We start from the raw sequence: 23,196 nt of genomic DNA, 5'->3' as shown, positions 1-23,196 counted from the left end.
CCTCCTCCTGTCCACTAGGTGCGGTAGCGAGCACAGAGGTGAAGATGCGCCTGCAGGAGTTTGTCCTGAACAAGAAGAAGGCGTTGGCCCACAGGAGCCTGAACCACTGCCTGCCCAGCGACCCACGCTACTGGTATGGGTGAGTCTCTCTCTTTCCCTCCCTCCCCGTCAGTTAAGGCTTTGTATGTGTTGAAGGGTTTCTTTGGTCTGCGTGTGACTGTGTCACATGGGCGCAATATTACTGTACCAAAGGCCAAATCCTGCCGTCGCCGTAGCTTACTAGTACCTCTCCAAAACTATAACTAGCCATCGGGAAGTCGAATGATAAACACAATCGTGGGTGTAGAGACCCAGGGGGTAGCTATGTCAGCTGTTTAACACAGATGTATAATATCTCATTATAATTCAACCTGAAGCATCTCTCACTGTCTGTCTGTCTGTCTGTATCACTGTTTTTTTAAAAAAAATATCTTTCTATGTGTGTTCCCTAATCAGACCAGCATTTGAAGTGGTAGTTTATCATTATCCTTCATGGGAAACAAAAAAAAGGGGGATTTATCCTTCCATGTATTCTCTCTCTCTCTCTCTCTCTCTCTCTCTCTCTCTCTCTCTCTCTCTCTCTCTCTCTCTCTGTCTCTCTGTCTCTCTGTCTCTCTTCCCCCCTCTCTGTCTCTCTTCCCCCCTCTCTGTCGTGCTCTGCTGTGCTTTACTCAGCGTCGTCTCATTCAGAGAGCTAGGCGTGCAGTGTTGGCTTTTCCTCAAGTCACACATTGGCAGTCTCTTCATTTTCTTAATCTCGACTCTCCATTCTTTCACTCCTCCCCTCCCCTCTCTCCCGTCCCCCCTTTCTTCAGCTGTCCTTCATACATTCATTTATTTGATAATTCAGACGGACGGAACTCCACTGGCTCAAAGTCAAAGCTGAAGATCAGAGTAGCAGCACAAGAGAATGAGTAAATCAGTTGCACTCTTTTTTTCGATGCCTCTGTGTTCCGCTGCCTCTTTGAAAGCTCCATCTCCCCTCTCTGTCAACTCCTCTTGTCATGTGGGGCTGGCCGTTCACACCTAAGCAGGGTTTTTTCCATTAGCGTCGACTGTGTTCTCCGAAAGAAAGTCCTGGTTTCAGGGGCATTTCTTCCCTTGATGTCGGCTCCCTGAATGTCCACTGATGATGCCGTTAAAGTGTTCTATTCAAGAGAAAGTCCTGGAGTGGGTGAGGGAATAGAATATCTAGACGTCTATTAAGTAGTTTTAGGTTTGGAGTGGTAGATTGACCAAGCCAGCTTATCCTGTCGATCAGACCGGGGGCGTTCTGCTTCCTGCAAAGCGCGAGGCCGGCACTGCTATTTTTGTTAGGACCTATGGTTTAAAAGAAATGGCAGCCTGCTGTGTCTTTTGTTTATTTTAACTAGGCAACCGCCGAATCACTGTTCTTATCCTAACCGCTATTTAAACATTTATCCTCTATCTAAACATTGTATAAGCATATAGCCCCGGGATGCAGCAACAGCCAGCACTGGTTTCTCCTTCCTCCATGTGGTTAGCACTTGTTGCGTCCCCACCACAGAAGGCCCGCCTTCCAATTAATCTGATTGGACAAAAGAAAAAATAAGAAGATTAGAAAAATGTAAAACTATGCATAGAGTGGAGAAATGGGGAGGCACTCCACAATGCAAAAGCAGCGAGGAAAACATTTCACTCTCATTGAAAACAGTTCCAAAAAGCTGCCCCCAGCTGCTGAAACGCGCTCTCTCTGATCAGGACCTTTACTCTGGTTTGAGTCACGGTAGATTCCTCCCACTGGGACCTTCTCATTATGGAATGGAGCTCCTGGAATGGAACCCGGAGCTTTAGAAGACTCCGCCCTCTTCGAGGGGTCCAAATGTGCTCGCACAGTGTTCCAACACACAGGTAGAATGCGACCGCAACACCCAACTGTAGAATGTTGGCTGGAGTGAAGAACAAGAATAGTCTACCGGCAACCGCCAGCAACAACCACCCACGGGTACGGCACCTGGCCCCATGAGTTTGTTTAGGCTTTGTCGGAGCAGTGTCTAAGCAGTGTGACGTGGGAGGGTTCAAAAGTCTGAACAAGAAAATCAAAATTCCCTGCTTGGAGGTTCCATTACATAAGACGTATCAGGGGTTAGAACTCTAGGGGAGGGGTCCATTGTGGGAGGCTCCATTACGTATGGAGTACTTCAAACCTAAATGTTATTCTGCCAAAACCAGGTAACGGCCTCACCGAAACCACTTTGTATTGGGTCTTTAGACGGCGCTGATTTCGGTTGTATTTCTTCTTCTGCAACAGGAAAACTCAGCACAGTTCTCTGGACCAGAGCTCGCCGCCGCAGACCGCCCTCTCGGCCTACAACCACTCGATGCTGGGGATGTACGACTCGCGGGACGACTTCCCCCTGCGCAAGACAGGTAACCTCACTCACCATGGCAACCGCTTTACTATCATTACCTCAGGGGCCGGGTTGTTAAATGTATTTTAACACCGTGGTTGGGACTCAAGCGGTGATTAATCAGGGTGGGGGGGCTTTAAGGGGTTTAAATGGCCGCCTGGGATATCCTGGAAAAAACTTTTTTATTTTAATGCTTGAAACATTCCCCCCCAAGGACTTTTTCAATTAATTTGAATTTGGTGAAAATGCCCACAATACCAGTGTACCTCAAATAGAGCGGTCAGTACATTCTGTTTAATATCTATATTTCCTTTCATGCCTGCACAAAAAGCAACTATTGGTTAGATTTGTCCAAAAGCCCCATAACATCACTGAGGAACTCGGTGATATTATGTCTTACGGTGGAACGTTGTACATTTCAGCGCCATGTCTACGTGGAGATGGGGTTTGCTGCTCTGTTTGACTACACACACCATCCCTGAACACGTTGTAAATGTGACCATTAAATGTGATTCCATGTTAATTTGTCTGGATAAGCAGCCGGTGTAGCCTGAGAGTTTGCATGCAGAGCTAAAAGCCTTGTGCTCGATAAGTTTTGTGGAGCGGGGAGATAAGGAGGATTGCTGGGGAGATTTGCATACACATTGATTTGGTCACCACGCGCACAGACAGACACACAGTCACACACAGACACACACACAGGCGTAGACTCCTGCATACTTGTAAAACTCATCTCGCGCACACACACACACACACACACACACACACACACACACACACACACACACACACACACACACACACACACACACACACACACACCGAGTCCCACACAAATGTGACCACACACACATTAAAATCCAAAGTCGCATACCACTGCTCAACACACACACGCATACACACCCTCCTGGCGACCGGATTTGAAAGTGATGATGATGATGATGTTGATTGGTGTGGGGGGGGGGGGCATGCATGCACAGCGAGCCACGCGTAATGAAGTTAGAGATCAGGATCCGTTAGTTGGGTAGGCCGGTGATCTTACAGCGTGGCGCTTACCGCGGCGACCGTTGTCGTCACGGTTGACGTGGCTCTCTTTGTCCCGGTGACCCGCTGCGTGGGTCCCCGAGTCGTACGTGGATCCATGGGGTTAATCGGCCTCTTGTGTGGACTGCCGGGCATTGGCGGCGCTCCAGCACAGTTTCCTTGTCCCGCTCAAAGAGGCTTTGTGATGCCGGAGCACAGAGGGGCACTTTAATACCGACACAGGAAGTGGACGGAGCCCAGATGACGTACACCACCACGCTCCCTCCGTCTGTCTGTCTGTCTATCTGTCTGTCTGTCTGTCAAGCACGCCCGCCTGCACAGGCACGCACACATACGGCACGCATGTACAGACACACCAGCATGCACTCAGTCACTCGCCCACTCACTTACACACACTCCCACTCATTCACATTTAAAGTACATTTGTTCTCTCTGTCGCTGCCTCTCTTGGTCTCTCTCACACACACACACACACACACACAGATTCACACACTCACACTTGCAGAAAGGGATAGACGTTTTTCAATTGTTCTTTCCTTATCTTTAATTCATCTTGGCGTTTCACTCACCCGTCCATAAAGATTATGTTTCAGATGAATATAGGCATCCATTACATCCCAATTGACTGCTTACAGTTTAGCTTGAAGTCACTCTACGATCGCTCATTTTCCTCTACTTCTATTTCTGTGAATAACAGAGGCAAATCAAGAGATGCAAATCCAGACGTTATATTGGTCTGATCAAGTACAATATGTAAATGCAATGCATAATTATCATCGCCTAAAGCATCTTCTACATTTCAAAGTTGAGTAGAGTCAAATGAATCATAAATGAGTTCAACTCTGTGTCCAGACCTCTTACCGTTGGCCTCTTTATAGTAGAACAACCGAGCACAAACACTCTTCTCCTCAAGTATGGTCTGTCCAGAAATCCATCCATCTGCTTTCTTCAAGTACTGTCTGTGTGTTTGTGTTTAGATTATCATCTGTTATTCTATACGGTGTGGTTAGGGCTGTAGCCAGGGCTTTAGACGTAGTGCGGTGCGGGGTCCGTGTGTGACACCAGCAGATGTCCCACACGGCGGACACACAGGGGAGCAAGTCTAAACTGAATTAAGGATGCACTCATCTGGGTTACCTCATGGCTGGCTGCGTCTATGGGAGTGGTGCTTGTGTTTGGTTATTATCGGTTGTCCTATTCGGTGTAGTCGGTCCATAAAGAAACATAAAAGATTCATCCGGACATGTCGTTTCTGGGAAGCCAAGGCTTGCTGCCGATGAGCTTCAACAAACTACTCTATTGATTCCCATGAATCTCTCTTCTCCCTCCCTCTCTCCCTCCCTCCCCCCCTCCCTCCCCCTCTCATGCTCCCCTTCACTCCCTCTCTCTCTCTCTCTCTCTCTCTCTCTCTCTCTCTCTCTCTCTCTCTCTCTCTCTCTCTCTCTCTCTCTCTCTCTCTCTCTCTCTCTCTCTCTCTCTCTCTCTCTCTCTCTCTCTCTCTCTCTCTCTCTCTCTCTCTCTCTTTGTATGTCTCTAGACCGCTGTACATCCATCAGCGGGTGCGAGCAGCTGATCGATGTGTTTTAGATTGGACGAAACACTTCCTGAACGTCCTCACTCTGAAATATTAAGCGGCTCTTTAGTGGCCCTAATCAGGACCGAGCACGCTAGCTAATTGCTAGCGGTTGGCTATTGTGGATGGCAAGCGTACGGATGGACACAACACGCTGGGTCATGTAATAAGATTGAGAGAGAGACGGAGCGAGGGAGGGGGAGCTATATGGATAGACAGATGGATAGCTGGAGATAAATAGACAGAGCGAGAGAGAGTGAGAGAGACTTAAAATAGATCGAGAGAGAGATGGATAGAAGAGAGGGAGCAAGTTACCAACAAATAATTCCCATTTAAGTTCTAAACCGGCGGAGAGGAATTGAACTGCGATAAGTGAGCACGTCTTTAGGGTCTATGAGTGGTAGACACAGCTACAGCTCGGCCCTGTTGATGTAGACCAGGGCATGCTGGGTGAGGATAACAGACGTACAGAACCAGGACTCACGGGTCGTAATGGGGTGGGGCTCACCTGCTGCGCTCCTTGGGAGGAGAGTAAGCAGAGAGAGAGGGGACAGGGGGGTGAGAGACAGAGAGAGAGATGAGGGGGGGTGGAAAGTGAGGGATAAGCGGGCGAGAATGGGAGAGAGAGAGAGACTGAGAGATGCTTCAGAGGAGCGAGTGGGGGGGAGGCTTGGAAGAGGGAGGGCAGTGGAGCGTGAAGAGAGCGAGAGGAGGTGTGGACGGAGAGGGGAGCGGCAGGGCAGAGGAAGAAGTGGTAAATTGGATAGACGGTAGGAGGGTGGAGGTGAGAGAAGGAGAGAGCTAAACTAAAACGACCAGTGTCAGCAAAACACCGGCCTGTGGCCTCCGCTGTGTGTGTGTGTGTGTGTGTGTGTGTGTGTGTGTGTGTGTGTGTGTGTGTGTGTGTGTGTGTGTGTGTGTGTGTGTGTGTGTGTGTGTGTGTGTGTGTGTGTGTACCGCCTTGTCATTTCTCTGCCTGGATACAGTTAACACCTGTCAAAGTCACAGTCCAAGGTGAACAGCCCTGTGGCTAAAACACACACACACACACACTCTGATTTATTTAGCAAATAAACTGTGATCCCTTGGCCTTGGGAACATTATATAGAGCTAAATGTCATCCCCTATGCCAACTTCATATAGTTGACATCAGGGGTTGATGATCAGTCAGCACTCTCAAGCATACAGGAGTGAGTTTAGGGCAGTCTATGGCTGGTAGGTTACCTGACTGGACATTAGGGTGTTCTCATTGGGAATTCCTCTTGCTTCAACATTACAGATATTTCCAATGACAAAAGGCATGATAACCACTTCCAAGCCACCATTAAGATTATACTTATCTAATCCCGTAAAGCAAATGCTGGTGTAACAACAGCATCAAGTACAGGAGAGTAGAAATAAAATAAACGGTAGTGTGTTGCTGGAGTGCATGAAGCCAGGCATGGCATTTGCCTGATTAGCATTCAGTGGTACGTGAGGCTAGCTGAGTTTTTGGGCTGTGGACAAATATTTTCCTCAACCGCGGCGGCGGCTAATGAGGTTAGCGTGAGCCGCGCTCCGACCTGAGCATGTGAATCCAGTGTTAGGGTCACGCGCAGTTCATCCCGAGCTAGCTAGCAAGGAAAAAGTGGCTGACACCGGAAGCATGTGAGAGAATAAGAGCTGTTTGTGTCTGTGGCATTCTCAATGGTGGCTGGGGTGGGGGCTGTGGTCCTCTGCCTGACCTGAGGAGGTTCCCAGAGCATGGCCCTCCTAATCTCCTTCTCCTCGTCCTCCTCTCTTTCACCCCACCCCTCCTTTTCTCTTTTCCCCTCTCCTCCTCATCTTTCTCCTCCTCCTCTTCCCCCTCCTCCTCATCTTTCCTCTCCTCCTCCTCTTCCCCCTCCTCCTCATCTTTCCTCTCCTCCTCTTCCCCCTCCTCCTCATCTTTCTCCTCCTCCTCTTCCCCCTCCTCCTCATCTTTCTCCTCCTCCACTTCCCCCTCCTTGTCTCTTTCTCCTCCTCCACTTCCCCCTCCTCGACTCTTTCTTCTCGCCTGTTCTTCCTCCTCTCGCTCTCCTCCTCATCATTCTCTTCTGCCTCCTCCAGCGCTCTGCTATCCAACTCTCTGCTCCCTCCCCCTCCTCTCCTCTCTCCACCGCCCAACGTTCCCCTGCCCTCCCTGCCACCTCTATTCTTGGACATCGAGAACAGACTTGTTTGTTTGTACCCCAACACCAACAAAGTATAGACTGCAACACAAACACACACAGAACAGGCACACCGATTTATTTTCTAATTGCGGCTTCGTTATTGGACTGCGGTGGTGGCGGTGTCATTAACCCGCAGGTCGTCCAATCGCAGCTGCCAGCTGGCCGGGACCGGGCGACATGATCACAGATACAGTCATGGTCGGGCACCCTCTGCGTCCACCACAGCACAAGGAGCAGTGTCACGCGAGAGAACACGCTTTTCAACATGTTGATTGGTTTTAATCAGGTGTATGTGTCAGCTAGAGGGAGGGGGGGGAGGGGGGGGGCTTGTTTGTCAGATGTGCATTGCAGCGTTGTGTGAGTTTGGGAGAACAAAATGTATCGGAAGACATAATGAGGACAAAATGTATTGGAGCACTTAATCAGGGCATATTGTATCGGAGGACATAATGAGGACAAAATGTATTGGAGGACTTAATGAGGACATAATGTATCAGAGGAATTAATCAGGACAAAATGTATCGGAAGACTTAATGTGGACAAAATGTATTGGAGGACATAATGAGGACATAATATATTGGAGGACATAATGTGGACATTATGTCTATTAGGACATAATAATAACGTTTGATCTTCGCTAAGGAATACATTTTACAGTAAACCCCTGACTGGTGCATTCTGGGTAGCTTCCTTATCCTGTAAGCCAAGCCTACTCTATGTTTATATAGCAGCATGAAATTTTATATTATAGTCTGGGAAATTATATTGTATATTTTATGTATTCTAGGTCTCCTTTGTGTTCCTCAGCATTTTAGCCCAACATGAGACTGATGTGTGCCTATAATTATAGATATATTTTATATTAATTATTTATTTTATATCACCTCCTTTGCGTCGGTGCCCAACCTGAAGCTGTGGTCTATATATATATATATATATATATATATATATATATATATATATATATATATATATATATATATATATATATATATATATATATATATATATATATATATATATATATATTTTTTACATTAATTTATATTTTTTATGAATGATCTTTCTCTCCTGCTCAGCGTCGGAGCACAACCTGAAGCTGTGGTCTATATATATATATATATATATATATATATATATATATATATATATATATATATATATATTTTTTTTTTTTTTACATTAATATATTTTTTTTATGAATGAACCTTCCCTCTTCTCCTCAGCGTCGGAGCCCAACCTGAAGCTGTGGTCTATATATATATATATATTTGTATTTATATATTCTACATTAATATATCTTTTTTATAATGATCCTTCCCTCTCCTGCTCAGCGTCGGAGCCCAACCTGAAGCTGCGGTCCCGGTTGAAGCAGAAGGTGACGGAGCGGCGCAGCAGCCCTCTGCTCCGCAGGAAGGACGGCGCCATCACCACCGCCAAGAAGCGCTCCCTGGACATGGCCGGTGAGATGGGGCACCCTACCTGAGGTTGATTTAAGAACCAGGCGGACAACTGATGATCTGAGCTTCCTTGAGTGGCTGCTAAACCCGTCTACCTAGTGGGGATGTTTCCTGACTAGGACAGCCCCACAGCGCAATATTATCTTCATTAGCACGTATCAGGGAAGCTTCCGCACAAATTAGGCACAGATCTTCTTCTCTTGTAGAATCAGCATGCAACAGATCAAATATTTATTCTTCTTCTCCTGTAGAATCAGGGTTTAACAGATCATTCTCTTCTTCCGATGTAGAGAAACAGCTTGAAAGAGCTTTCTTCTTCTCCTGTAGTATCTGTTTGTAACACACCATTCTCTTCTTCTCCTTTAAACAAACGAGTAACAGATCTTTCTTCTTCTCTTGTAGCATCTGTTTCCTGCAGATCATCCTCCCCTTCCTCCTAGAATCTGTGTGTAACAGATCATCCTCTTCTCCTTCTCCTGTAGAATCGGCGTGTAACAGCGCCCCTGGATCCGGCCCATCCTCCCCCAACAACAGCTCCAGTAACATCCCCCACGAGAACGGACTGCCCATTTCTAGCAGCCCGTGTGAGGTAACCACCAACAGAAGTGTGTGTGTGTGTGTGTGTGTGTGTGTGTGTGTGTGTGTGTGTGTGTGTGTGTGTGTGTGTGTGTGTGTGTGTGTGTGTGTGTGTGTGTGTGTGTGTGCATTCATAATATATAAATAAAACGTATATTTGACTAGCACTTTCCCATTAAAACAGTTTCAAAGAAGATACAAGTTGCTTGAAAAGTGGTTTACAAAACCGCATTACAATCATAATAAAACCGTCTCCTCTAAAAAACACGGAATGATATTGTTCATGGATAGGGTGGAAAGAAAAAACGGTAGTGCAACTGACGAACGTGACCTGATAGATGAAGGGAGATGTTTGTGTGCTCTTGTGTTAATGTGTGCCGACCACGAGTGGAGCATAGGCCACACTATAGAGGAGTCCGCCTATTGAGCGGGTTATTGACGTCCTTGTATAGACTGGAGGTGGAACATACTTCAGTCTTCCCCGCTCGTGTCCTCTGAAATCGAACCGGCCTGCTAACCCTCCTCTTCGAACCGTGTTTGTGTCGGTGTGTGTCTGTGTGTGTGTGTGTGTGTGTCTGTCTATGTGTGTGTGTGTGTGTGTGTGTGTGTGTGTGTGTGTCGGGGCATAATAGCACGATATATCGAACAGTGGTCTCGCCAAACCTCCTATACACACGTCTCACTCTTAAGTGTGTGGAGATTGATGGATGGGCACATCGCTCACTAAAGAGGTGCATCCTCATCTGCGCTCTGTGTTTGACTCCCAGGTATCCCTGCTCCAGAGGCTGGCGGCCAGAGATGGCTCTGTGAGCCAGCTGTCTCTCTACACCTCACCCTCACTGCCCAACATCACCCTGGGCCTGCCAGCCACCGGCCCGGCCAGCAGCGTGAGTTCATCATCCACAACACTGCTGATGCCCCTGCTGTCAGTCAGCGGGGCTGCATTGAGCTGGATATTCAAATTTGGATTTTGAAAATGCGTGTAAACATCTTAGTCCGACCGACATCGGACCAAAATCGGACCATAACGGACATCTCATAATCTGAAAAAAAGAAAATCTAGATAAGTTGTTCATAGTCTGCATTTAAACCAAGCCATCGTATCGTAATTGGATTTCACGTTCTGCATATCCTCGAGAACTTCCGTTGGAAGGAGACCACATAATAGCTAGTAGTGTTGTTGCCGGAACGACACAAGGTTTCGTCGAAATCAACAACCCCCTTCTGGAGGGGCGCGGAGACCCGGTTCATGCTTAACCAAGTGCAAGTGAATTAAACAATAAGTTGAACGCCGCCAGATAGTTTGTTGTTGCTGTGGGGTATAGGTCAACCAGAAGTGGCTCTATAACTACTTGTTCAAAGGGGTACAGTGCCACACAGCGTAGCGGAATAAGCCATGCTCCGGCCTTTTATTCGATTTCTCTGATCGGCATATATACTCAGACAAGTGACCGCTGTCCGTTCGAGTGGCGAGTCGGTACATGGCTTAATCCTATCAATCTATCCCATGTAAACACACTGCCTGCTTCAGCAGGGGGGTTCTCAACATGTGGCACGAAAGCATTGATTGGGGCCCGGGAACATCTCTTTCAAGGGTCGCCCGATACATTTTGCCCGAGCATTCTCAAAAATATTTGATATTGGGGGTTGACAAGTGATATGTGCATGTACGATAAAGAGTGGTACATTGCAGCGAAGAACATTATTTTTTCACGTTTCCTAGGAAAACTTTTCTTTTTTTCTTTTATGAAATGTCCAAAGGTGTTGAGAAGAGTGGGTTTGCTCTTTAATATTGTAGACATCTTTCCATGTGTTGCTAATCCTCTCCCTGTTCCCCCCCCCAGTTACTGTCAGTCCGTCAGGACGGAGAGAGCCGGCTGGCGTTGCAAGGGTTACAGCACGGGATCCCGTTGTCTCCGCCGTTCCGGCCCGGCACTCACTTGCCGGCCTACCTGGAGGGGGCTGGGGTGCCTGGGGGCTCCCACAACCCCCTCCTCCAACACATGGTCCTACTGGAGCAGGCCCACAACCCACTAGGTCAGTACATTCAGTGATGGAGGAATCCACTTCCACCGTCTGTTCCACTAGTCTGTTTCAACTAGCCTCTTACATGACTAGCCTGATTAAAGTAGCATCTGTAGCATTAGCATCCGTTTACCTAGACTGGTTATAGAAACCTCTGTTAGACTAGCACCTGTTAAGCTAACCTGTTTCAGTAGCATCTGTTACATTGGCATTTTAGTAACTAGTCTTTACAGTCGTTACATTAACTTCTGTTACAATAGCTTAAGTTACACTTGCTCATTTTACGTTAGCCTCCAATAGCTCCTATTTCATTAGCCTCTGTTACATTAGGCTTTGTTAAACTGGCCTCTGTTGCATAAGCTTAACCTTTGTGCCACAAACTCGTAGTTTATGTAGCAGGTTATGGGTAAACGTAACGTTTTCCGTTAGTCAAGCGAAAGTAATTATGCTCAGACTTATACTGAGAACCTTATTAACAACCACATGCCATTGATTATAATACAGCAAATCCATTTGATTCTAAACAATGAGTTTCCTGCGATAGTTTTGCATGATATAAATGATAAATAAACGTCGAAGATTCGATTGAGGCTTGAGTGAATTAGTTTTCTGTCAAACTCAAGTTTGTTTGAGGAGTTTAGGTTTGAGTCTGTGACCTCTCTTTGTTTTTAAAATAACTTTTCTGGTCGTCTTTGGCCTGTGCGTCATCGTTACACAACCGGCAGCCTCTCCTGTCATCTGCTGGGCTGGCCATCTGGCCGACCTGCTCGCCCGACCAACCAACCCGTCAGGGCACCCAGACACACCGTCACCCCCCCACACAACACACCACAATAAGAAAACCTTTTGTTGAGCGATATTTTCAGGGCCAATTATAGTTCCTATCACAGTTGCATTCGTACTCGGAACTAACCAACGCAGGGAAAACAAATCTGCCGGCCAGAGCAAAGGGGAGAAAGAGCATCACTTTAGTTATTCCATCTGATTGGCTGCGCTTTTTTAACAATGCAAGGCCGCCGCGTCCATATTTGGAAATCAATAGCTGGCCAGCCGAGGTCAGACTGATATTCATTGCAGAACGCAAACTTGAATATCCGGATGGTCTCCCGAGGCGAGAGAAGCTCTACTCCAATTAAGATTGTATGCTCCGCCAAATTACATCGGATATTAATAGTAAACAGTACTTTTCCTCACCTCTCTTTGTAAACAGTCACCACCTCCAGCTGCTAATTAACACCCCTGTGTCTGGCACCCCTTCCCCTCCCCGTCCCCCAGGACTCCCCCTGTCCTCGCCCTCCGTGTCCAAGCTGGCACGGGGCCACCGGCCCCTGGGACGCACCCAGTCGGCCCCCCTGCCCCAGCAGCAGGCCGGGCCGGCCCAGGCCCTGCAGCAGCTGGTGGTCCAGCAGCAGCACCAACAGTTCCTGGAGAAACACAAGCAGCAGTTCCAGCAGCAACACATCATCAACAAGGTGGGCTACGGTGGCTGTGGGTGGATGGCTGGGGCTGTGTGTGTGCGTATGCTTGTGCGTGGGTCCTTAGGTGTGCGTGTGTGTGTGGGAGAGTCTACGTTTATCTGTGTGTAGGTTGGAGGGACGAGGCTGTGAGAACGTATATGTATGGGCGAGTGGGTTGAAATAATTGTATATTTGACTGTGCGTGCGTACAGAGAGAGAGAGAGCGAGAGAGAGAGAGAGAGAGAGAGTCCACTTTGTCTATTTCTGAGAAACCTGTGTGTGTTTGTCTGTGCGTGCGTGGCTGTGTGTTCCTTGTCGCCTCGGCAACGACACAGTGGAGGAAGCTCACTCCTTATATGGCCACACAGGAAGCATGACGGTGTGTGCCGGAGTGTTGGATCATTAGGGACGATGCGCAGCAATAGACGATAATTGACAAGCGGGGGAATATATAGTGTGCATGGCGTCACTGGGCTTCAGGAGCGTGCACGTATCCGGTGACATTTCATCTGGATAAGACTCAGTTAGTGTCATAGTGGATGGTGAGGATATTTCACCACTCAAGTATTTTTTTGTCCAAAGCTTAAGCCTCAAAATTATTTCAGAGGTACTTCTGTTTAACCACTGAAAAAGCACATCTTAGGTTATATTTTATGGTTTTTGTTTTGAGTTTAAGTGCAGAACAACGTTTCATTTTGCTTTAAATGTTAACGTCCCTGGGAATGAGGGAGTTCTTGTCAACTGTCTTTATGGCCTTCATTATGGCGATGATGTCTTTCCAAAATCCAAAAGGGTTTTATCTCCCAAAGAGCTTTAACATATTACTTCAACTTAAGTAATTTGTTGTGGTGTACAAAATATGGAAATGCAGGAAATCAACATTACAGGATATAATAAAAAAAAAAAAGATAAAAGGTCAAAAATACAGTTTCCTATGGGTTTGCTAACGGCCATCATGTGCGGTGGTACAGAAAGATCCATTCTATAAAAGCACAGCGGTGGGCGCGGGATGGCGTGTCATTCTCTATGAGATTACACCAGAGCTGGTCTGGATAATCTGGAATAATCCCCTGAACATCTCTGGTTATGACCTAATGCTCCCGGGCTTTAGCCCCACATCTGCATGCTAGACTGCAGATCCTTGGTAACAACACAAACAACTAAATATGTCAAATGTCCACACGATATGCACTACAATTTAGGTAGTTACATCTGTTGTAAGTACATGTGTGTGTCTATGTGTGTGTCCGATGTGTGTGTCTATCTATAGATTGAGTTCGACGCTATCTTCTACCGCTCGGTTATACACTGTTTGTTTGGAGAGGGACAGAAAAAGGCCAAAGGCCACCAGCCTTGAAAGTGTTGTCGTAAGCCCGTTGGATTTCAGTCTAAAGGCTATTTTAGTATCGGATGTGCCGTACGAAACGGGGATTCTGTGAATTCTGTGGAAATCCTTAACCGAGGCAAGGGTAATCCAAGAACTAAAAGAACACAAAACGCATATTGGTGGTAATGTAGAAAAGAAAACAAGAAATATAATTAAATTTGAAGGATGAGGTGCATGCGCTTGTGCAGTTATAATTGATGGTTTCATGGTTAAGTTATTTGGCCACACAGTCCAACTTGAATAAAGTATCACGTATTTTCAACATATAATGCTATTATTTATATATTGGGTTAGTTGTTGTTATTTAGAGGTAACCACAGTTACCAGTAAATATGAAGCCTCTGTTTTGGCTTCTTGGCCATTTCCAGAGTGTTAAGGACTTGCTGGCTTCCGAAGGAGAAGCACGATCAAACTGACTGACTTCAGTTCTGACCCTGGATGCCAGCGAGGTTAGGAAAACGGACTGGGGCTGTGTTATACTGTGCCAACGTTGTGGGAACCAGCGATCATAAATCTGAAGAGAAGGCTTGTATGGTCCTGTTTTTATAATCCCAAGATCATTTTTAAGCAGCAGTGGAAAGGTGCAGTTAAAGTGAAACGTTAGTGTTCCCATTACACTTTAAAACGTCCTCCTTTCCATTTGAAAAACGGCCTTCGAAGTGTGTGTGCATGTGTGTGTCTGAAAAGCTTTAACAATAAGAAGACAGAGTGACAAGCACTAGAAACGGAATATGTTTGTTTACACTGCATCTCTCTCTCTCTCTCTCTCTCTCTCTCTCTCTCTCTCTCTCTCTCTCTCTCTCTCTCTCTCTCTCTCTCTCTCTCTCTCTCTCTCTCTCTCTCTCTCTCTCTCTCTCTCTCTCTCTCTCTCTCTCTCTCTCTCTCAAAACAGATAGGTCTTGAGTGTCTCTCTTCCCACGCTTCATGTCCCAGAAAGTATTTCCTCTGTGAGAAAAGGGGAGATGGACAGAGCAGAAAGGAAGAAAAGCAAATGAGAGAAAGAGGTGGAGGGTGGGGAGGGAGGGTTTGTTTGAAGAAGGGCAGGAATGAGGCGAGAGTCTGCTCTCTGACGTCAATGCACGCTTCTCTGGGCCACCTGCCAGACAGCTCTGTGTGTGTGTGTGTTTTATGTGGATGTGTGTGTAAATGTCTCAGTTTGTGTGTGTGTGTGTGTGTGTTTGCGTGTTGGCATGTGTATTTTAGCGCGCTTGTGTGTGTGTGTCTCTCTTTGCCAGTTTGTGTGAGTGTGTTTCGGTCGGTGTTTGAGGTGTGCGTATGTGTGAGCCCCATCTGCAAACAGCGGCCACTACATCGATGACCTTAGACACCAAGGTTGTGTGTGTGTGTGTGTGTGTGTGTGTGTGTGTGTGTGTGTGTGTGTGTGTGTGTGTGTGTGTGTGTGTGTGTGTGTGTGTGTGTGTGTGTGTGTGTGTGTGTGTGTTTCTCCGGTCATTGCCGTGGCGATAAACACTACCCACTGCCACAACAGAATTCCTGTAATAAGCCTTCCCACACGCACACGCACACACACACACACACACACACACACACACACACCTACCTCTCTCCCTCACTGCTGGTATCTCAGGAAGTATCTACCTTCATGTTTTAATTTTGCCTCTGCTCTTATCTTGATGTTTCATATTATTCATATTTCTTCTCTTTGAAAGAGCTGGCCTGTTCTCATAAGAAGATATTTACTCTTGTTAGGAGGTCAAGTTTCCTTACTTGTGGTTAAAACTAAAATTTCCCAATGCTATTTATTATGCCTGAAGGATTGCTTATGAAGTCAAGTTCACCGAACCCAAATGGATGAGGGGTGTTCCTGCTCTGGTCGGTTAGCTGTTCTGATACTCAATGTCTGTCTCAAGAAAAGTGCGTGTGGTGCCCTGCAGTGTCAGGGCACCACATGCACTATAACAAGCCCTCAGTGTTAATCCACGAACCATCCTACCATCCATAGGATGCACACATCTCTCCTCTGACCTCCTCTCCTCTCCTCCTCCTCCTCCTCCTCCTCCTCCTCCTCCTCCTCCTCCTCCTCCTCCTCCTCCAGATGATGACCAAGCCCAGCGAGCAGCCCTCTTCCTCCTCCTCCTCCTCCTCCTCCTCCCGCCAGCACCAGAGCCATCCCGAGGAGACGGAGGAGGAGCTCCGGGAGCACCAGGGGCTCTCTTCGGTCTCGCCCGCCAGCTCCTCCTCCTCGCCTCCGACCAACCACCACCACCTCCACAGCAGCGCCGCCTCCCTGGCCTCGGGCCAGCAGGAGCAGCGGGGCCTGGTCATCAAGCAGGAGCCCCTTGACCCCCAGGAGGAGCAGGAGGAGCGGGAGCGGCAGACCGAGGAGCTGCTCTTCAGACAGGTAGGGGGAGCGGGAGGTGGTGATGGAGGAGTGGAGGAGGTGATGGTTGAGGAGACGGCGGGTGGGGGCGGGGTTTATGAGGAAGCCGGGGGGGGAGGGGGAGTCGTGGGGGGGGGGGGGGGTCAGGGTGACAAGGTGGAGGAAGTAGCAGATGAGGAGGAGGTGGAAACGGGTCGTTGGAGGCGGGAGAGTAGGAGTGGAGTAGGCCATGTGATTATGAGCAGAAAGAATTTGGATGAGAGCGAGATGAGAAGCAGAGCGAGGGGTGATGGAAGAGGGGATCGGAGGGGAGGAAGTATGCAGAAGCAGGGGATAGGAAAGTCTGAAAAAGGAGAACAAATGGGGAGAAGGTGGTGGAGAGAGAGAGTGAGGTGGAGTTCTGTGTTGCCAAATCATTTCCAGTTCTATATACCCTCCTCTGCTCCCAGATATAAAAACTATGAATGTGCCATCTGCTTGTAGCTCCCGCAGTAAATCATGCAATCATATCAAATTTCATTTCATTATCGTCATAGCGATGTCCCATCAAACCTCAAATCTACAACCGTTTAATCTCTGCTGTCATCTAATTTGTGTATTAAGCTCCGAATGGAGGACCAACATTGGCTGGACTCCATGTTTTTACTAATACTAGTCTCAATGCCTTCATGACATTCGCGTGTTGTGTGTGCGTATGTACAGATGCTGTCATGCTAGGCTAAAGCATTAACCACGGCCTGCTTCTCTCAAGCACGAGTGTGAGAATGCACTTATAGCCTAATGTGCCAGGGCAGTGGCAACAGATGGACTGACTGTAATACTACACAGCACCTTCTGTCCCCCTGTCTGTCTGTCTCCATCTCTGTCTGTCCGCCCGCAAGCCTGCTTACCTGCATGTCTGTCTGCCTCTCAATCTCGCTGTCTTTCTGTCTCTCTGCCATTGGTGATATAGAAGCTATTTTTAACTTACAAAAACCCTGGGATGCAACTCCCAAAAACACACTCCAGCATACGCTACATCTATCACACTGGTCTCTCTCTCTCTCTCTCCGTGCTCTCTTTATCATTCCTCCTCTCCCTCCTACTCCTTCTCTGCTGTATTTCTGTGAATGGCCATGGGCAGGTTAGCTGCACACACACACACACACACACACACACACACACACACACACACACACACACACACACACACACACACACACACACACACACACACACACACACACACACACCCCTGCATCTAAAGGCACATCTTTTCCTCCTTCCGTGACACTCTTGTGCAGTCCCACACACAATCAATGTCTCCGGTCTCTGCCTCTCCATCAGCTAATCGAGTCAGCGTGTCCCGGTTGCCGCAGTGCCAACACTAACAGCTGAGAGGCCCAAAACGTGCTACAGTCACTCCTCAGTAACTGCGTGTTGAGGAGGATTTGCATACATTACTCAAATGTGCTCACTTACATTTGGACCGGGATTACTTTTGTGATTCCCTATTAAATCTTTTATGATTTTTCCAATTCAATGCCCAATAATTTGAGGTTTAAATGTCAACACACAGGAGATACAATTAATAAAGGGTCAGGGGGATAAAAGCTAATTTCATGCAAATGCAGAATGACTTTATTTTAAATAGCTGTCCTCTGACCCTCTGTTGGTGGTGCTGCGTGTCTCAAACCGCTCCTGTCCTGAAGCCTCAACAGCTCGTGGGAGCTTTAGAGTGAATATTCCTGACTTGCAGCAGTCTGCACACCAGAACAATCACATTTGCATATGCCCTGTAGCCTGTTCAGCCTTGAATGTTATTTGATTTCAACCTCTGATAGCAGGGTTGCTAAGTAGAGTTTAATACGATCCTGAATCTGCCTTGACTTAAGTTAATATTGTGTAAGTGACTTTAAGAGAAATACATTTAATTTGCTTGAATGAATGTCTTTGGACGATGCTTACCTATGACTCATTGTTATGTGTGAGTATACCACCATCTGGTGGCATAGAGAAGCCAATGCAAGCAATGTAACGTTTGTGTGTGTGTGTGTGTGTGTGTGTGTGTGTGTGTGTGTGTGTGTGTGTGTGTGTGTGTGTGTGTGTGTGTGTGTGTGTGTGTGTGTGTGTGTGTGTGTGTGTGTGTGTGTGTGCAACTGCCTGTGTGCATGCATGCAACTGCCTGTGTGCGTATGTGTGTACGCGGGTCTGCCTGTGTGTATGTCTATCCGTGTGTACGTCTGTCTGTCTGTACCAGCAGCAGGCTCTGCTGTTGGAGCAGCAGAGGATCCACCAGCTGAGGAACTACCAGGCCTCCATGGAGGCGGCTGGCCTCTCCATCAGCTTCGCCGGGCACCGCCCCTTGTCGAGGGCCCAATCATCACCCGCCTCCGCCTCCTTCCCATTGGTGGTCCAAGACCCGCCCTCCAAGCCACGCTTCACCACAGGTTGGTCAGGGATGAGCACTGTTAACATAAAAATCACAACACTTGTTTCTCGTTCTTAATATTAGACTATTCATCCCATAGGGCTTCTCAAACGGTGGGGCGCGCCCCACGCACGAGCGGCAGGGGGGACTTTGTGTCTTTTTTTTTCTTTTTTTGAATAAACATAATACCAAGGGTCAGAGGTTTTGGCAGAACTTGAGCTAATAAACTGAACTTGCAAATTGTTTTAAGTCGTTGCAGATGTTATCTCAGCTAAATGGTATTAATCTATTTTGATAAGCAGGTGATTGTATGCAGAATGCTGGTGACATCAACTCAAACAGTGGTTTTGTACAGATAAATAAATAAATATTAGCAGGTTCTAAATAGTATTTCAAATCAGGGGGCGGGGCGAAAAGTCTCCTAGGGGGGGGAAGACGGAAAATAATTGAGATCCACTGCCAAAGGGACATGCAGGTGTTGGAGCAATTAAGTAGTGATTCAAATGATGGATACAAATGTTGTTTCCAAAACTTCAGTAAAAACATACTTCAATATATAAATATTCCCAACCCCTCCTATTTTTAGCTACTCTGTACTCTATTTCATTATTATTATCGCATCAAGACTTACGCTTTCTTTTAAATCTTTAACGCGGGACACTTTGGTAGCTGCTCCAATATGAATCCTAAGCCTTTATGTCGCCCGTCTCGTTCTTCACTGTGGACTAAAGTGCCAGGCACTAGTAGAAGTAGGAGTTCCTTCATGGTGCGCATGTGTCCCTCCCAGGTCTGGTGTACGACTCTCTGATGCAGAAGCACCAGTGCATCTGTGGTAACAGCACCAGCCACCCGGAGCACGCTGGCCGCATCCAAAGCATCTGGTCCAGGCTGCAGGAAAGAGGCCTGCGGGCACACTGTGAGGTAGGAGCACCCGGTCATACCCCCGGGGAATGGATCCCTGCGTCAGACCGCTTGGGGAGGGATCCCTGGGTCAGTCTCTTGGTCAGTCCCTGGGTTAGGCCCTTCCATCGTCCAGCAGGGAAGGAGAGAAAGCGGGTGATTGGTGGAGGGGGAGATGAAAGCAGGAGACGCAGTGGGGGGATAGCTGGATGTCACTATGAAGGATGCAAAATCAGAATAATAACAATGTTAGATTGTTTTTGAGGTGCCTTTTGTGTCCACAGGGGGGCACTAGGTTGCCAGAAATCTGATTACAGATTTCTTGATAAAAAGAATCCTGCACAACTTCTGAGTCCAAGATGACCAAATTCTGAAATAAAGATTCTAGCCGGCTCCTGAACAGTTTCTATCCTTATGGAGGGATCTGATCTGATGTTTTTCCAACTGCGTATCAGATGCCGTGGGCTGTAAAAGCTCATTTTGATTGGGGTGTTTTCAGCTGATTGGAACCAAGCGCTGCCTCTTATCTGGGCAGTGCACGTGTGCTTTGTTGTTGCTCGTGTTCAAGACCTGCACGTGAGCAGAACAAATAGGCTGGCTGACGGCTTTGACTGCTCGGGAACAAAGTAGATGACCTTTATTGTGTGCGTGTGTGTATGTCTGTGTGTGTGTGTTTGCATGCATGCATTTGCATGTGTGGATTGAGATAAGTACAACCTCGTCCCTCAAGCAGTCTGAGCATCTTTCTGGACATCTATCTCCTGACGCTCCTTCTCTTTCCTTAAGTCTCTCTCTGTTCATGTCCTCATGTATTTGTGGCATCTGGTAGGATGTGGTTGTAAGAAGCCTCCGTATAGAAGGATTTAACATCGTCTAATAGCAGTAAGGCCTTGAATTAGGACACCTGTGGTTCTTCTAGAGATGGGCCTGACTGTAATCAACCAGTCTCTTTCTTTCTCTTTTTTGTAAGGACGTGAAAAATAAATAGAAAACTAATGCTGTGTGTGTGTGTGTGTGTGTGTGTGTGTGTGTGTGTGTGTGTGTGTGTGTGTGTGTGTGTGTGTGTGTGTGTGTGTGTGTGTGTGTGTGTGTGTGTGTGTGTGTGTGTGCGCGCAGTGTATCCGGGGGAGGAAGGCTAGTTTGGAGGAGCTCCAGACTGTCCACTCTGAAGCGCACGTCCTGCTGTACGGAACCAACCCTCTACGGCAGAAACTGGACTGTAAGACACACACACTATTGCCCACACATAAGCGCACACTATTATATTTCTATGCACACATACACACACACAGACACAAACACACAAACGCTAATATATCCACACATATGTGCATGAACAAAAATATCCACAAAAACACGCATGCACTATTCTGCACACAAAAATGCATGTATCGGCACACACCCAGAGACAGGCTATCACCTTGCATACACAGAGCCAAACGTAGAGCAAAGGGACACCGATACATTAACACACATATATAAATATATAAACACAAATAAAACGAACATGAAGATGCAAATGGGAAACAAGCACGCATAAAAGGACCCACACATGTACACACATTTTCCATGACATCATCCCATCAATTTGTTATTTACACACACACACACACACACACACACACACACACACACACACACACACACACACACACACACACACACACACACACACACACACACACACACACACACACACACACACAGAAACTTTGTTCCAAGATATTTTGAACCACCACCTACAAACATCCGCTTAGCTCATTCATTCATTCTGGCTGATCTGGCTGCTAGCCACGCTACAGGCTCCACTCATTATAGCATAGCTGTACTACACGCTAGCTAGCTTGTTGTGTAAAGGTTTCAGATTCCGAAAACGTAATTGTACACCAACAGCGCGATAGAAAAGTGCTCTACATCGCGGCTCACATCAAGAACCTAAGGACACAATAGTCGGTCCAGGGCGACGCGTTTAAGGGCAGAATAACATTGATCAACACAGAGAAACAGAGCAAAGGGCCAGGAGAGCGTATTTAAACTCTCTGCTTCCCTTCCAGTGGAGATGTGACCTCTTGTTCTAGTGTTACTAGTGTGTTCACCAGCTGCTATGGTGCAGGTGCAGCAGCCGCCACCGGGGGAAGCGATGAGTCCAGAGATGACTAAACCATCTGTTGAACATCAACAAAGCAGAAGGAGAGCTATATATATCCCTTAGAGATATGGACAGAGAAAACAGCCGCAGACTTGATCAGAAATATATGCTGGCTCAACACAGAATATATTATTCTTGTTTTGTCGCCAATCAATAAAGAGAATAAAGAGAATTTAGAGTTTAAACGTGAATTCTCCATAGCCTTTTCTGACAGACCATTATTGTATATTATATGGATGGCTGTTCTTGTATGATGATGATGACATTTGAGTTTCAGTTTAAATATAAATAATTCAACGCATCAAAAGATAGTTGGTATACAAACAACTGAACAGAGGCGTGTGCAGTCAATGGATGGAATTATCAAATCATTGCAGATTTCTGATTGAACTGATTAAGTTATGTGTCAAAAGCATAATAAGATTTATAACATTAAAATATAACTGGGATAAAAAGGATACAATGTGTGTTTACCCTATGTTGTGCACCCAAACCCTTTCGGGGTCATAGGTCATACCGGTAATCACACCCTGAGGCTCTACAAGACTGCCTCTTCAACACTGATATATTGAGCTTATTCTCTCTCTCTCTCTCCCTCTCTCTCTCTAACTGTTTGTCTTTATCTCTCACCCAGGTGCTGTGAACCCCATGTTTGTGCGACTGCCTTGTGGAGGAATCGGGGTAAGTTACTGTTGTAACTACTCTTGAAGATGAACTATTTATCATAAGACTATTTCATTTTAATAGCACAGCTATTTATTAATCTCACAAACGCCTGATATATAGGGGATGTTGGCAACGCCAACGACATTACCTCCATTAGCCTAGCTGCTGTTCACAATGCTGGAGGTTCAGTGTGTTAATGTTAGTGACATCAATCTGTTAAAAATAACCCTTTTCATATCCAACATAAGCAAGCTAGTTTCCCTTTCTCTTCTCTCTCCCTCCCTCTCACTCTGTTTCTTCCTCTCCCCTGTCAAAATAATGGTGCTATTTGTTCTCAACTAACACACACACGCACACAAACCCACACACGCGCACACACACACCAGAGGCAACAAAAGCTGCTGCTCTGCTTTCTGTGGAGCTGGTAATCATATCCAGATGTTTCCACTAAACAAGCTGTGTGTGTGTTACACTGTGTTTTATAACGTGTGTGTGTGTGTGTGTGTGTGTGTGTGTGTGTGTGTGTGTGTCTGTGTGTGTCTGTGTGTGTCTGTGTGTGTGTGTTACAACAAGTGTGTATATGGGTGTACAGGTCAATGATGGAG

At 46.8% G+C, this 23,196-nt stretch overlaps 1 protein-coding gene across 4 annotated transcripts in view; it reads left to right on the top strand.

The window, feature by feature from the left end:
* Positions 1-23,196, top strand: part of hdac4 (histone deacetylase 4) — a 111,747-nt gene that overhangs the window by 58,966 nt on the left and 29,585 nt on the right. For 2 of the 4 annotated variants that reach the window (XM_030342868.1, XM_030342871.1), the window contains 12 exons: positions 19-139; positions 2,312-2,430; positions 8,555-8,683; positions 9,163-9,269; positions 10,024-10,143; positions 11,101-11,293; positions 12,557-12,753; positions 16,182-16,487; positions 18,706-18,895; positions 19,664-19,797; positions 20,893-20,995; positions 22,560-22,606. In XM_030342868.1, coding sequence (XP_030198728.1) covers positions 19-139; positions 2,312-2,430; positions 8,555-8,683; positions 9,163-9,269; positions 10,024-10,143; positions 11,101-11,293; positions 12,557-12,753; positions 16,182-16,487; positions 18,706-18,895; positions 19,664-19,797; positions 20,893-20,995; positions 22,560-22,606 — 1,766 coding nt within the window. The remainder of the gene's footprint in view (positions 1-18; positions 140-2,311; positions 2,431-8,554; positions 8,684-9,162; positions 9,270-10,023; positions 10,144-11,100; positions 11,294-12,556; positions 12,754-16,181; positions 16,488-18,705; positions 18,896-19,663; positions 19,798-20,892; positions 20,996-22,559; positions 22,607-23,196) is intronic. The other 2 variants (XM_030342869.1, XM_030342870.1) reach the window with 2 other exon arrangements.

The sequence above is a fragment of the Gadus morhua genome, chromosome 20 (assembly GCF_902167405.1).
Source record: "Gadus morhua chromosome 20, gadMor3.0, whole genome shotgun sequence".
Lineage (NCBI taxonomy): Eukaryota > Metazoa > Chordata > Actinopteri > Gadiformes > Gadidae > Gadus > Gadus morhua.
The sequence above is the reverse complement of the archived record's forward strand: the minus strand, read 5'-3'. Positions and strand labels throughout refer to the sequence as shown.